The 14,665-nt window shown below is 40.8% G+C and overlaps 1 protein-coding gene across 2 annotated transcripts; it reads left to right on the top strand.

The window, feature by feature from the left end:
* Positions 1–858: 858 nt before the first annotated feature.
* hdac3 (histone deacetylase 3) lies at positions 859–13,013 on the top strand. Of its 2 annotated transcripts, XM_071539110.1 has the most exons (16): positions 859–887; positions 4,132–4,175; positions 5,326–5,408; positions 5,593–5,735; positions 6,245–6,326; positions 6,817–6,873; positions 6,982–7,037; positions 7,166–7,299; positions 7,439–7,519; positions 8,008–8,081; positions 8,390–8,454; positions 8,900–8,989; positions 9,200–9,258; positions 9,773–9,852; positions 10,097–10,254; positions 10,490–13,013. In XM_071539110.1, the coding sequence occupies exons 1-16, from the start codon at positions 859–861 to the stop codon at positions 10,557–10,559; spliced, it is 1,305 nt and encodes a 434-aa protein (XP_071395211.1). In that variant the 3' UTR covers positions 10,560–13,013. The 2 variants fall into 2 exon arrangements, with proteins under 2 accessions (XP_071395211.1, XP_071395210.1); XM_071539109.1 differs by lacking the exon at positions 859–887 and having other exon boundaries at positions 4,024–4,175.
* The last annotated feature ends 1,652 nt before the right edge of the window (positions 13,014–14,665 follow it).

Below are 14,665 nucleotides of genomic sequence, written 5' to 3'. Positions count from 1 at the left end.
TGTGTGTGTGTGTGTGTGTGTGTATGTGTGTGTGTGTGTATATATATATATATAACACCCATGGGAGCTGTTCTTTGATATCTGACATTGACATTCACCATATGTATAACTGTATTATTTTGAATGTGGGTGTTTATTAATGTATTTGTGCATGTAATATCCATAGCTGCTAAACATCGACAATCACCATTTTGATAACTGTGTGTGTGTGTGTGTGTGTGCGTGTGTGTGTGAGAGAGAGAGAGAGAGAGAGAGAGACATAGGTAACACCCTAGGCATCTGTATATTGACATCCACCATGGCAACGGTGTATAGAAATGAGTAAGAGTATAGGTAGGTACACGTGCATCTGTGAGTGTGTGTGTGTGTGTGTGTGTGTGTGTGTGTGTGTGTGACGGTGTGTGTGTTTGACAGAGGGAAAGAGAGATTGAGAGTGTTTCAACAAACAGGCAGAGACAGATGCTTGACAGAACAGATTTGGACCCCGGGGCCAAAACACGTCAGCTAAGGATGAAACACACACACACACACACACACACACACACGCGCACGCACACACACACACACACACACTCTCTGATTTCACAGCTATGCATATGTAGAACTTGTCAGGCTTCAAAATAATGTTCAAAACTCCATCAATTATTCTAAAAGTTTAAAAGAGGCAAGACAAGTTTTCTTTACAGTTGTTTCAATACAATCAACACTAGGCCTACATTATTGGTCTGCAAATATATATTTTAATGGAAAATCATAAATGTTTTTGTAAAATACAGGGTTGTATTCAGAACCTAAAAAAGCTGCAAAGACAACCTCCAAAAGACACTCCTTCATATTGGTGTTTGCACATAGCAGAAAATGAGTTATGTAGCTAGCACAAGAAAAAGGTCCCGAATGCTAATTATTTCAGGGGATTCCTACAAATTAAAAACGTTAGGAAAGCTGTGGCCAAATTAGCATTTTGCTGAGCCAATGGCTGTAGAAATTCACCAGTAAAAAGGCATTAGAATTACTTCAGAATGACTTGAAACAGATATTGAATATTGATTTCTGAAATTAACCGTTTTTTCAGCCAACATTAGCCAATATCAAAGTGACATTTTTATGGATCATAGTCAAACTTGCAACAAAGAATGAAGCCTAACATGAGAAAAAATTATCTATCTATCTATCTATCTATCTATCTATCTATCCTGCTAGCGAGTATGCTAGTGAGCAAGCTAGCTAGCATATAAATGAGGGAGATTCATAACTAGGTTCAAATCTGGTCACACACACACACGCACGCACGCACACACACGCACGCACACACGCACACACACACACACACACACACGCCATCCCTGCCTAATGCTCACCTGTGTTGAACCTACTGTAACCTGTAACATCAGGAATACATAAATACATATGAATGGTTATTCAACCCGTAGAAGCTCTGCCAGTTAGCCACAGGGCAGAGAAAGAGGGAGCGGAGAGAGAGAGAGAGAGAGAGAGAGAGAGGGGGAGGGCAACAGAGAGAGAGAGAGATAAAGAGAAATGTACATCCAGACATTCCAACGCAAAACAGCGGACAAGCCGACACACATTCTGCGGGGCGAAGGCGAGGCGGTGCTGCCTCTATCCACTTCATGTGAGCCATTATTCACACCAGACCCTCCATCACACTCTGCAAAGGTCACAGGTGGAGGACTGTCTCTCTCTCTCTCTCTCTCTCTCTCTCACACACACACACACACGTTCCCATGTTCACAGTGATTTCAGGGGGGATTGCGTTTTAAAAGAATATATATCTCACGATTCAAACTCCTACCTCCTATTCACCTGAGCTTGTTTTGACTACTTGTTTATGAATGATAGACAGATATGGGATTTTTGTATCCAATACTGATTCCATAATTGAGAGCTTAAAATGTCAGCCAATATATTCAGCGGGCTCCAAAAGTAGTTGGACAGCAACACATGTTGGGATGTTCTGGCTCTGTGTTCGTAATACTTTGGCTGTGAAAAAAACAAAATGACTATTAAGTTTAAGTACAGACTGTCAACTTTGAATTGAAGACATTTGCAGCCATAACAGATAAGTTAACTATGTTGAAAAGGTTAATCAAGTCTTATTGCCAGGTGGAATTATATGGAATTATATGAGAATTCAATTGTGGACAATATGATGCATGAAGAGAAGACTTGAGACTGGACTTGACTTGGGTTCTGGTAACTTGGGACTTGACTCTGACTTGTACTCTGATGACTTGAAAAGGTTTCTAAAGTCTTGACTTGAGATCTTGTGTTTGTGTAAATGACTTAGATTGAAAGTGATGAGATTTGTTCCAGCAGACGACTGAATTTAAATTCTGTTTTCTGAATTTGTATGGAATGATTGAATTTATTGAAGTTGAAACTAGAAATCAAACTCATGATGCTCTTACCAAGTTGTTATCCTATTAAAACCATATTGCATTGAAAAGTGTGTGTGTGTGTGTGTGTGTGTGTGTGTGTGTGTGTGTGTGTGTGTGTGCAGGGACTGTGGGTGGCGTCTGGAGGGGGGATACCCATAAATCAGGCTGATTCCCTCAAGGGTTTAGCTGTCACACACACACACACACACACACACACACACACTAATACATTCACGCACACAGATGCTGCAGGCGGACATGACCCCGACTATGTAAGGTTGCACTGGTAGACCTCTTGGGCACATCTGGTCTTGCCATCACTCACTCACACACACACGCACACACACACACACATCTTTATTCTTTACAGTGGAAAGAGAGAGAGGGAGGTAGTTAAGATGGAGAGAAAGAGGAAGAGAAAGGCAGAGAGTGAAGAAATGAAGAAGAAATGCCTGCTTGAGCATCTTTGAAAGCCATTAACCCCATTGTTGGAGAACTTTGTGTGTGTGTGTGTGTGTGTGTGTGTGTGTGTGTGTGTGTGTAATGTATTGGCTGTAGAGTAGCTGGTAACATTTTTACTGCTTTCCTCACTGTGTTCCTTGTTGCTGCTGTGAGTTTGTTCATACTCGCTTTACTTTGAACTAAACCTGCAGAGGCATGATTTAGTTTTATCTAATTTATTCAGCTTGACATTAATAAATGAAGTCAAAATCAACAGATTAGCACAATAATCCTTAGATAAATGGTACATAGGAGCCACATGTAAAACTAGGACTGGACAGTGCCAGCTCAAATCTGCTATTTTTTTTCATCTGCGTGGCACCGCCTTTTCACTTCTGTCAATCACACAGTATCACACACAATTTGTTTTTCCAACATGTGGACACCGGTGAAAAGATTTGGACTACGTTTGCAAAAAGCGCGTCAGAATTAAACCTGTGTTTGTGTAGCCTAAGTGTAGCCATGCCAGTGTTTTGGAAAACCCAGCCCATCTGTGTCAAATATGTATATATAAAAAAAATCTGACTTGACCGGGTGATATTCTTGTCATTGTTTAACTTATAAAAGTCTATTAAAAATATTTCTGCTAGAAAGACTTTGGTTTTTCTTGCTTAATTACCTGTGTTGTTAACACCTGGCCGTGTTGTTTTTTGCGATACGAGTGCCAGCATCATGTGAGCAGGTTTTCTGGAGCTAATCTGGGGATGTTTGTGCTTCACATGCCAGCAGGCCAGATATGATGTGGCATAGTGTTGTCATACCACAGCTAACAAGCTATCACTGGCACCTGGTGCGGTGTCCTTCATGCAGCCAAGACCTGCTTTCCATAGTTGTAGTCAACTAGTTAAGACTAGTGGGTTTTAATGGTCATGCACTTGTTTAAAAAACAATAAAATATGACAAAATGATAAGACAAATATATTATAGTTATTGTCGGAATACAGAAGTTATACCGGCTTTACTGTTTCTTTAACCTCAGTGGTAAGAGTGAATGAAAAGGTGAATTTCAAAATTAGCAAAACCCCCCTTCTTGTCTTCCGCTTATCTCCGGTCGCATCGCTCCCTCCTCCCCTCTCCGTCACTATTGTCCCCATCTGATGACGTACAGTACACGGTGTTTACCATGGCGGCGGCTACCTACTAAATGAAAGAAAACAGCCGGTTTTATAGCTGCAAAACTTTCGCAAAATAAAGGAAATACTCAAAAGAAATTTCTCCTGATGATGTCCAACAGAACCGCGTATTTTTATGACCCGGACGTGGGGAACTTTCATTACGGTGAGTTTGGTTATCGTAGTAAACAGGCCGCCTAGCTTAGCAGCTTAGCTCTAACGCTAGCCACATGCTAATCAATTCAGGGATGTGATTTTTCCGGTTTATTTTATCTTAATCATGTCTTGACTTCAGCACAACACATTCATTCATTCGTAATATGCATAAATTGTCCTGGTTTTCATTACGTCACGATTATTCAGTCTGATATCCTCAAATCTTTACCTTTTTTCAACATATTAGCTAGCTATTAGTAGCTGTCTGTGTACCGTGCACTGGCTATAACGTTCCATATAGTATCATTGAATCTGTCATTTCTTGATGTATATCAAACAAAACAGTAGTTTGAACATTTGATGAGCAGAACGTCTCGCAATGAAGACCAGGGTTTGACAATTTGACTGCTTTCCATCTGCATATATCATGTAACTTTGATGGTTGTTTCCTCAACAATTGAATCACAGGGAATTGGACGTCCACAGTTCAATAGCTTTCGATGATATATTTTGCATTCAGTCTTAAAAAATCAGTCTTCGTTCGTATTTAGTCTAAAATCTTATGCATCCGATTCCCAGCCTTTCAGGAATCTCGTGAAAATCAACTAATATCAATCAAACTAATATTAGGTCCGGGCTAAAGCTTATTCAGACTATTAATTATTCAAAATATGAGACAAAATATCAAACCCATTCTGAAATGCTCTGTACTGTTAGAATATCAAGTGCTTATGGTTGGTAGGAAAGAAGGACATTCCACTTGTACCTCTGCAGACAATCCATAGAATATGTTTTCACATTATTTATTTTGCCTTTTAGTTTTATGTCATTTTTGTGAAGTGATTTAAGTCTAATATTTAGCTCTATTTACCTCTATTCGTGATTTAACCATGAATACAATGACGCAACATATTATTGTACTCTGCGTACATTTAACTTTGTTGAAAAATCGATCCTTATCAGTTTTTAGTATTGTATAATTCTCTGATTTATTGCTCTTTAATTCACTGTATTATCCATTCTTTATTCAGCTTCTTGTGATTGTGGAATTCATAGGACTTATTCTGCTGTTATTCTGCGGCGTAATGGAAGTCACTCAACTAAAAGGGATATTAGCTAAATATGTAAACTATAATTTGTAAATTGTCTGTCTCTCCTAGGTGCTGGCCACCCCATGAAGCCTCACCGTTTGTCTCTGACTCACAGTCTGGTGTTGCACTATGGACTCTACAAGAAAATGATGGTGAGCAGAGAATAATATCCATCCATACTGAAAAAGCATGTACTCACATTTTTGATTAAAAACCTCTGCCAGGTAGCATAGGAGTCGGAGTAAAGCTAAAACTATTATTCTATATCTATATTTTCCATCGCTTCCATCGCTTCTGTCCTTTACTGAGCGGAGTGGACTTCTTGTGTTGTGTCAGGTGTTTAAGCCGTACAAGGCGTCTCAGCACGACATGTGTCGGTTCCACTCTGAGGACTACATAGACTTCCTGCAGAAGGTCAGCCCCAACAACATGCAGGGCTTCACCAAGAGCCTCAACACCTTCAACGTCGGGGACGATTGGTAAGCAGTGAAATCTATTTTGTTTTGAGAAATGTAAATGCTAATAAAAACTTAAGCTTAAACTTGTTGAACATTATATCAGGAAGCACTGGGATGAACTGGGGCTTCTCATCATGAGTGTGTTCCTAAAACAGTTCTATCTAAATAGAGTTAGGTTATAGATCCATACACCCCATATCCAGGATGTTTGGGGGGTCTCAGATGCTTTCAGAAGTCTTAAATGCTTTCAAACAACACTGTTGTGGAATATGCTGCTTGCAATTTTGAGTAATTGTTTCATAGCCCATCAAATTACACTAGCAAGTGCTAACAGAAGACTGATGCATCACTTGGAAACAAAAATCGTGACATAAAACATTTTCGACCACCCTAAGAATGGGCTTCATTAGTGATCAGCTGGCTTCTAAAATATCTTGAACCTTCCCTTTAATAGTCGTATCTACTATCCCCATTACTAGAAGACTGATTAACCTAATTTGTGAAATGCGTTTTGTATGTGTGTGTGTCAGTCCTGTGTTTCCAGGTCTGTTTGAGTTCTGTTCGAGATACACAGGAGCCTCTTTACAGGGAGCTACACAGCTCAACCACAAGGTAACACACACACACACACACACACACACACACACCCACACTACGATGCAACTTTCACCACAGTGAAAGTCAATGGCCTGTGCCATTTAAGCAGTTTTCCTGTTATGAGGACCATAAGCATTGATTTAATAGTTTGGTTATTATTTCAGCTGCAGCCATGTTAACACCAGAGTCCTGCTGCATGGCTGTTACTAAGTAACCGGCAATTAAAGACCAACATGTGTGTGCCAGCTGATCTTTAGCATGTTGGACATCTCACCCTGAGACATTGCTAACACTTCTTTGTTGTACTGAAGCAGCAGTAGCCTCCGGACTACAACCTGACCGAACTGACTGATTGACCTTATCCACAGAACTAGAATGAGTAGAGCAGGTGTTCCTCCACAGCTATGGTCCTGTTCTATCAAGGCCGACCTCTTCACAGGTCTTGGTCCTTCATGTTGATCTTGTGACCGTTTGTGGACGGTGTTTCTCCTTTTTGTTCTTCCAGATCTGTGACATTGCCATCAACTGGGCCGGAGGTCTGCATCACGCCAAGAAATTTGAGGTAAGAATAAAGTCACTTACATTGGTATCATCCATTCTGCCTTGCTCTATATGGTATTGTGAACTACTGCTCTCTGCTTGTGCTGACACGGCTTTCCTGTGTTTGCAGGCATCTGGGTTTTGCTACGTCAACGACATCGTCATCAGTATACTGGAGCTGCTCAAGTAAGAACACAGCTGTATTGGAACTGTATTGTTTTGTGTGCACGTTACACTGATGGGTGCTGAACATCAACATAGACATTTACCTTTAACTGTCTGTGTATCATTGTGTGTGTGTGTGTGTGTTACAGATACCACCCTAGGGTTCTGTACATCGACATAGACATTCACCATGGCGACGGCGTACAGGAAGCTTTTTACCTGACCGACCGCGTCATGACCGTATCCTTCCACAAATACGGGAACTACTTTTTCCCAGGGACAGGTAGGTGCTGCTTCAGTCGTCTGAGAATTTAATATAAAAAAAAAAAAAGCAGTGTTTAGTTAAAGGTAAAAAAAAAAAGTACTCTACATGTGTTTGTGGGTAAGTGTGTATTAATACAGCATGTGTGTCTTTGCTGTAGGTGACATGTATGAGGTCGGGGCGGAGAGCGGCCGGTACTACTGCCTCAATGTTCCCCTCAGAGACGGCATCGACGACCAGAGTGAGTCCACTTCCTGCTTCCTGTTTTTTTACTTCCTTTCCTGTGGCTGCTGGTTTTCATATCTGATGTGTTATGGAGTATGCTAATGCAGAGAGGGGAAAATGAAATGTTGATGAAGTGTAGTATTCCGATATTTAACCAAGGATATTATAATGCCAAATGCCACTATTTTTATTCAAGACTCACATCATAATATTCTACCCAGTGATGTGGTTAAAAAAATATCTTTGTTTCAAAGTGTGAAAGGTCTTGAATTCCAGTTGAAAAAAGTCAAAAATAGTAATTTATTGAATTACAATATGTAATGTATCACAAAACATGAAGAACTACATTATTATCATGTTGTGGTCTAAGTTATGTGATGACATTGTGTCAGTAGCTGTGTGGAGATCATATGAGCCATGCAGAACTTTTAGTACAAAGGTGTGTGTCTACCAACGTGTGTGTGTGTGTGTGTGTGTGTGTGTGTGTGTGTGTGTGTCTCCCAGGCTACAGGCAGCTGTTCCAGCCGGTCATTAAGCAGGTGGTAGATTTCTACCAGCCAACCTGCATCGTTTTACAGGTCAGTCTGTAATTCTCCATCTGTTTGGTTAACACTTCCCATCATAGCTAATGGATTATTTATCCTATATAATATTCAGTGGGACTATGGCCAGTTGCAATTCATTTGGAGAGGGAGTGAATTAGTCCTATTGTGTAAACACAGAGTGGTTGATATGCGGTCAGTTCATTAGGCATCAGCATAAATGATCAGAGTGCATAAAAACACAGCTAGGCTACGTTAGGCTTGTTAAGATGAGGTCAGCTCATTTGGAATGAGAGTAAATTATTATTATTCAGAATGTAAACCTGCTGTCACTCTCCTTCCAGTGTGGAGCAGACTCCCTAGGCTGCGACAGACTGGGCTGCTTCAACCTCAGCATACGAGGACACGGGTAAGACGGGTTTACTGTGAAACCCCATTCACTAATCAAAATACAGCATCTCCTTCACCCATTGGCTCAAAATATAATCGAATTGAAGATATTTTTCGTTCTCAAATTGATTGACTGGGCTTTTGCTTCAAGGGTAGAGACTATGCAACAGATAAATCTGAGGTACTTTTATTTTGTAGCTGTAGAAATGTGTTTTACATTTGTAATCTTTGTAAACATTGAATCAATCAGACTTGTATTTGAATCCATTCTCCCCATTCTGAGTACAAGGACAGGAGAAAATGTTTCTTTTTAAACATACTATATCTGCGATCATGCATCATATACAGTGCTTTAGTCTATAGATTACATATGGGGTTTAAAACATGATGATAATAGTAGTGAAAACAACAGGGGAGGGTCTCTTCCTTGTATTAATGTGTGTGTAATGATTTCTGTCCTGCAGTGAGTGTGTGGAGTTTGTGAAGAGTTTTAAGATTCCTCTGCTGGTCCTGGGAGGAGGAGGATACACAGTCAGGAACGTGGCTCGCTGCTGGTGAGTACGAACCTACCTGATGTACAGCCAGGGGTCCAGAAAATGTTGGTTGTTTATATACAAAATGTGCAGTTTGGATCAAAAAGTGAATGAGGAAGCAGGTTGTCACCTATTGAGTTATGTTACTATATGGTGAAGGAATGGCTATGTGGCATAAATTAACAACCTCTAAATGAGTATTCTATTCTATTCTATTCTGTTTTGCTCCAGGACCTATGAGACCTCTCTGTTGGTAGATGAATCTATCAGTGATGAATTGCCTTATAGCGGTGAGTTCTGCTTTAATATACTAATGTTTACAGCTGTGAGTTACTTTGATTTTGTACTTCACATTTCTTAAAGCATGGTTTGGGACCCCATAATAGTTGCAGGGTCAGTTTCTGTTGGGACCCTACATTATCACAGTACTCATATGTTTTAATGAGCCCAGAGTGAGAACATACATCTGTCAAAGTGAGAATCTGCATTAAACATTTCAGAACTTGATTGCCATCTATTGGAAGTTCAGTGTATTGGGTTACATGTAGTAGTGGGTTAGCGGAAGCAGTGGTTTGACATTAGATATAGTGCAAGTACATGTAAGCATATGATTATTGGTAAGCAATGCATAATCCAACCAATCAAAATCAAGGCCATGGTATTATATAACAGTATCATTATGGTTACTGGAATCAGTGGAAATACATTTCCCACTGATTGGTTGTCATGTATTTTGAGGGGGAAATAAAAGTGTTTTCCCTCTTAGGTCTTAATCCCCCTCCTCTTCTCTCCTTTGGTCTGCAGAGTATTTTGAGTACTTTGCTCCAGACTTCACGCTGCATCCTGATGTCAGCACCAGGATAGAGAACCAGAACTCCAGACAGGTGAGCCAGCATCTCACACACATCTATGAAAACGTCATAAAAATAAGAGTTGAGTCTTGAGGTCCTGAGGAAGTCTTAAAACGTACATATCATTTTCAGAAACCTCTCTCTACCTCTCACTATCGTGTTTGAAATATTTGGAGACATGTTGTATTGTATTTGAGAACATAAAGACGCAAAACATCACAGTGTTAAGACCCAACTAAGAGTGTGTGTGTGTGTGTGTGTGTGTGTGTGTGCGCAGTACTTGGAGCAGATCCGTCAGACGGTGTCCGAGAACCTGAAGATGCTGAACCACGCGCCCAGCGTCCAGATCCACGACGTTCCCTCCGACATCCTGGGCTACGAACGCAACGACGAGCCCGACCCCGACGAGAGGGGGGCCGAGGACAACTACAGCAGGTACACACGCACACACACACACACACACACACACACACACACACACACACACACACACACACACACACACACACAGAGGCATTCCTGTTTTTTGAAGAAATCTGAGACTGTACTTTACCGTTCCTCTGTCCTTCTGGTTTAATTTGAATAAGACAAATGCACACACACTCACACACACTGTCACTCGATTTAATGTTCTGTACCTAACCATCCGTCGATGATGTCACTCCCCCAGGCCGGAGGCAGCCAACGAGTTCTACGACGGCGACCACGACAACGACAAAGAGAGCGACGTGGAGATTTGACCCCGAGGGAGGAGTCAGACGAAAAGGGACAGACTTTTTCCTCCTTTTTTTTTTTAGCAGGAACTAAAAAAAAAAAAAAAAAAAAAAAAAAAAAATTGGCTGGACAATATTTTTCGGACGGACCGAACGGACTCTCGGACTCCGTCATCCTCAGTAGGTTCTTCACAAACACACCTCTTTCAACACTAGCATCGCCGCTGTTCCTCCGCTGTGAGTCAACAGGAGGGAAGCGATGTTAGCGGCAGAGACTTGTACATAACGTCACGTCAACCAAATCACAGCAGTACTCACAGTTTTCTGTTTTCAGTTGTCGCCTGTCATTAAAATAAAGGCTCATCCTTTATTTTAATGAGGAGAAACCCAACTTAGATACGTGGGATATACTGTTAGTATGCTGGATACTGAAGCATCAATAGGTCGTATCATGTTTACTGTTTGTTTTGATGGTCTGTTTAAGGTCATTGTAATATTCAAAAGAATTCAAAAGGATAGCGGTGAGTCAGATGTGAAAGATGCTAGTATCAGGGCTCCAAACTAACTTTTTGTTTTCTCTTCCGTCCCAAAATATAGTTCCAGTTGTGGATGTAAACAATCCCAAATCAAATACCTAGTTTTTGTTAATAGCACTTTTTTTAAAACTATTTTCTTTGTCATGCTTAATGGGATGTATTTCACTTTTGAAAGAGGAAAATTGAATCTATAACCTTTTTCAAAAGTCCTGAACAAATGACACATATGATGTTTCAACCAGCCCATTTTCATTTGGTCAGGGTTTTTACAGCAGCGACAACTTTGCTTGGATTGAGAACAGTCTAAGCAATAAATAGCTTTTCCCATGTTTAAGTTGAGATGTCCCAAACCACAATTCTAAGCATCCCAAGTGCAGTTTTTGTCATTTTGTCAGTTTGGAGCCCTGTATTACAGAATACTGTGCATGTAAAGCCACTCACTGAAGGGTAAAAACGTCTCAACTACAGCAACAGTTACCATCAGGCATAAAAGGCCTCCGGACATGTAGTTCAAATCCATTTTTGATAGCTGGAAAAGACATGAGGCTGTTCCAGTCTGTGCCAAGATCCATCAGTCACACCTCAGCTATTCCACGTCTAAAACCACATCTAAATAGTTCTTTTTTTTGTTGAAATCTCAGAGGTGTAACACACAAACTGTTCCAACCCCCAACTCTCTCCCATCTGTCAGTGCACCAGGGCCTCATTCATGAAAATGGACTTGGATTTCATCTTGATCTTAGTATCTTTTTCTAATGGTGTGCTGTTTGTATGATTAGTAAAATTAATTAGAACGGTATAAAAACTGCGTATGCACCTTTTTATATCTATGAATTAAAACTACGGTTTGGGTGCATATGAACCAGCTTCAGCTCCCAAACTAATTGTCATCAAAGCTTTTATAATTTTACAGTCAGTGTGCGGCACACAGAACATGGCAGTTTTTTTTATCATGACATATTAATAGTCATGTACCTCTCTGAAAAGTCAAGAACTGGTGCCAAGATCAGTTTTTAAATAAAGATTTAGATTTCTGCAGTAAGATGAAATGAGACCTAACCCATAAATGAGGCCTCTGGACCGGACCCCATCCAACCAGGAACTAGTCTCTTCTGTTTTTGTATTCCTTTTCTCTTTACTTCTCCTGTCCCTCCTTTTTACTGTGTATATACAAATGTATGAACTGTCATTGTGTTTTATAATGTAGAGGACAGTTGTGACGACGAGGCTGGTAGTTTCTACCAACACACACTAACACACACGGCTCATTCTGAGGCAGCAATTATGACCAATAGGAGCATTTCATTACAATGCTCTTCCTTATAGTCCATACTGTAATCCATATGGTTTCCACTGTGTGGCACTCGTTCCTCCCTGTCCCTACTGAAGGCAACGTTGCCCCTCTCTTGTACCTCAACATGTTGCCTGCATATCATGTATTTTAAGGCTGAGTTACACTTGGCAACTTTTGCAACAACACTGTGAGGCAACATTGAGGGATCTGTCTCATAACTTACACTGATAATGTGACACCTTGTAATTGCCCAGATGAATTATATTGTATAGTTTGCCCTCTGTCTCAGTTTATGTTGACCAATAAGTTGCCAGGTGTATCACAGTTGCACTGTTGTTCTACTTCACTTGGGCCTGGAATCAGGAGTGTCTGCAGCATTTTGAGTAAAAGTGGGTGGTTTATACTGAAGTAGCATGCAACAGTTTCAGTGCTGGTCCTTCACTTCGCTACTTCACTTTGTTAAAACAGTCTCATTATGGTTCCACTTCAGTGGCAGTTGAATGGTATTTGAAGCCACAGTAAAAACACATTCTACCGTCTATGCCTCCACACACACACACCTGTCCTCTAACAGCCAGAAACAGGTTACATGTGATTTTTGATATTGTTGTTGACAACTCTTGTTTTTAATAAAAAAAAATAAGAAATAGAGTCACTGTATATGTCTGTTTTATATGAAATGACCTATGGAGAATTCAATCATTTGTCAGTGAGTTTTGAACACGGCCAGCAGAGGGCGACATGACTTTCCCAGTGTGCTGGTGACAACCGATGTGGGCTATATGACTATATAAAATGGAGCTCTATTTAAACAAAATATTAGAAATGACTAGTCTATAGTTTAAATGTTCTAGAGTAAAATCCTCTTCTCACTTGGCCTCCTCCACAGACAGGTCAGAGGTCAGGTTCAGCTACAGAACAGCAGTCCTGGAGCTGATAGGGATTCAGCGTCTCGCTCCAGGACATTTCAGCAGGGTGAATACTTACTGACATGGGGGCTTGAACCCGGGTCCTGCAGTTGAAGGACGGTCTCTCTAAGCACTAGACACACAGCAGGAGGCGGGGCTAAGGTCACAGAGACTTTATTCCTCATTCATCCAGTGATATGTCCATCATCGTACACAACAAACAGTACTTTAGGAGAATACACACACGTTACTACCTGCAGTTCAAAATCTATCAACAGGGAGGGCCTGATTTACCAAAACCATGCTGGTGCTTTGAGCAACTCCAGTTGAATTAACACAGCAGCAGGAAATCTGATGTGTAACCCTGTGTGGTCCAAATCTTTTCATCACAAGGTGACCATGTAGAAATCCACAAGAAGCAAATGAACAGACTAGACCCGGACCACACATGGTTAAAAATCTGATTTTGAGGAAATTAGGCCCTGGCTGGCAATAATAACAAAGAGTTCCAAAGTAAGCAGACAAATCAAGCCTCTTGTTGACAGAGCCTGTTTTTATACAAGGCTCTGGTCAGAGTTGTAGGTAACAGGAGAGTTTGGCAAATTTGGGCATAGGCTGGCATACTGATACCCCTGTTTCACTGATAAGTGTCAAGAATCAATGATGTATACATGCACAAATCAATGATTTAAGGGCAAAAACCTGATGATGTGTTCTTGTGTGAAGCCACAGAGGCCAGGTATCAAAATGGCAGCCCTTTGTCGTTTGCCCAACTCATTGGATATACAATTTGATATACACCTCTGCTTGTGGCCATTTTCAGGCCTAAAGAGGGGCACCATAAAGTCCCAACACTGTTGTCAAGGCAACTGCATACGTAACTGTCACTAATAACTTCAGTTCAAATAAATACCTTCATTCACATACACTGTATATTAGAAACCGACTTTAAAAACAAATATTATTAGGCTGGCTTTATATGGGAACAGAGGATCTGAGCAGTAACCATGTGTGACCCACATCTGATGTTTAAACAAGGGAAAAAACATCAGATCTGAGTCATAGAAAGTTACAAATCAGATTTTCTATTCCAGTGTAAATGCAGCGTTATAGACACACATCCTCAGAAGCAGCAGCAGCTGTAATTCAGAAACAGACGGTGCTGTTTGATTATGAGGTTCAAACACTGACAAACTCGTCATCATTATCAACAAGCTAGAGGGAGGGAAGGGGTTTGACAGACCGTGACAAGGAGAGTGTTGTCAGGACTAAAGTGCAGCGTCTGACAGATGTGGGGGGGGTCTGGTGAGGTGCCCTGGCAGTGTTGGATTGTGGGTACTGTAGTTTAGCTAAGCTGCTTCCCCCTTCCCAGACACACCACTTTGCTGAGAGCAA

This window comes from Centroberyx affinis, unplaced genomic scaffold (genome assembly GCF_046629955.1).
Source record: "Centroberyx affinis isolate AG114_WGS23_722 - 3 ecotype Tasmania unplaced genomic scaffold, CSIRO-AGI_Caff_v1 ptg003397l_1, whole genome shotgun sequence".
Taxonomy (NCBI): Eukaryota; Metazoa; Chordata; class Actinopteri; order Beryciformes; family Berycidae; genus Centroberyx; species Centroberyx affinis.
The sequence above is the reverse complement of the archived record's forward strand: the minus strand, read 5'-3'. Positions and strand labels throughout refer to the sequence as shown.

What these genes read in the sequence shown, in the direction of transcription:
- hdac3 (XM_071539110.1), top strand. Translation starts at nt 859, where the DNA reads ATGAGTTATGTAGCTAGCACAAGAAAAAG. An exon ending in CTACTTTTTCCCAGGGACAG is followed by an intron (nt 7,300 to 7,438) that starts GTAGGTGCTGCT and finishes TCTTTGCTGTAG; the next exon opens with GTGACATGTATGAGGTCGGG. An exon ending in AGACGGCATCGACGACCAGA is followed by an intron (nt 7,520 to 8,007) that starts GTGAGTCCACTT and finishes TGTGTCTCCCAG; the next exon opens with GCTACAGGCAGCTGTTCCAG.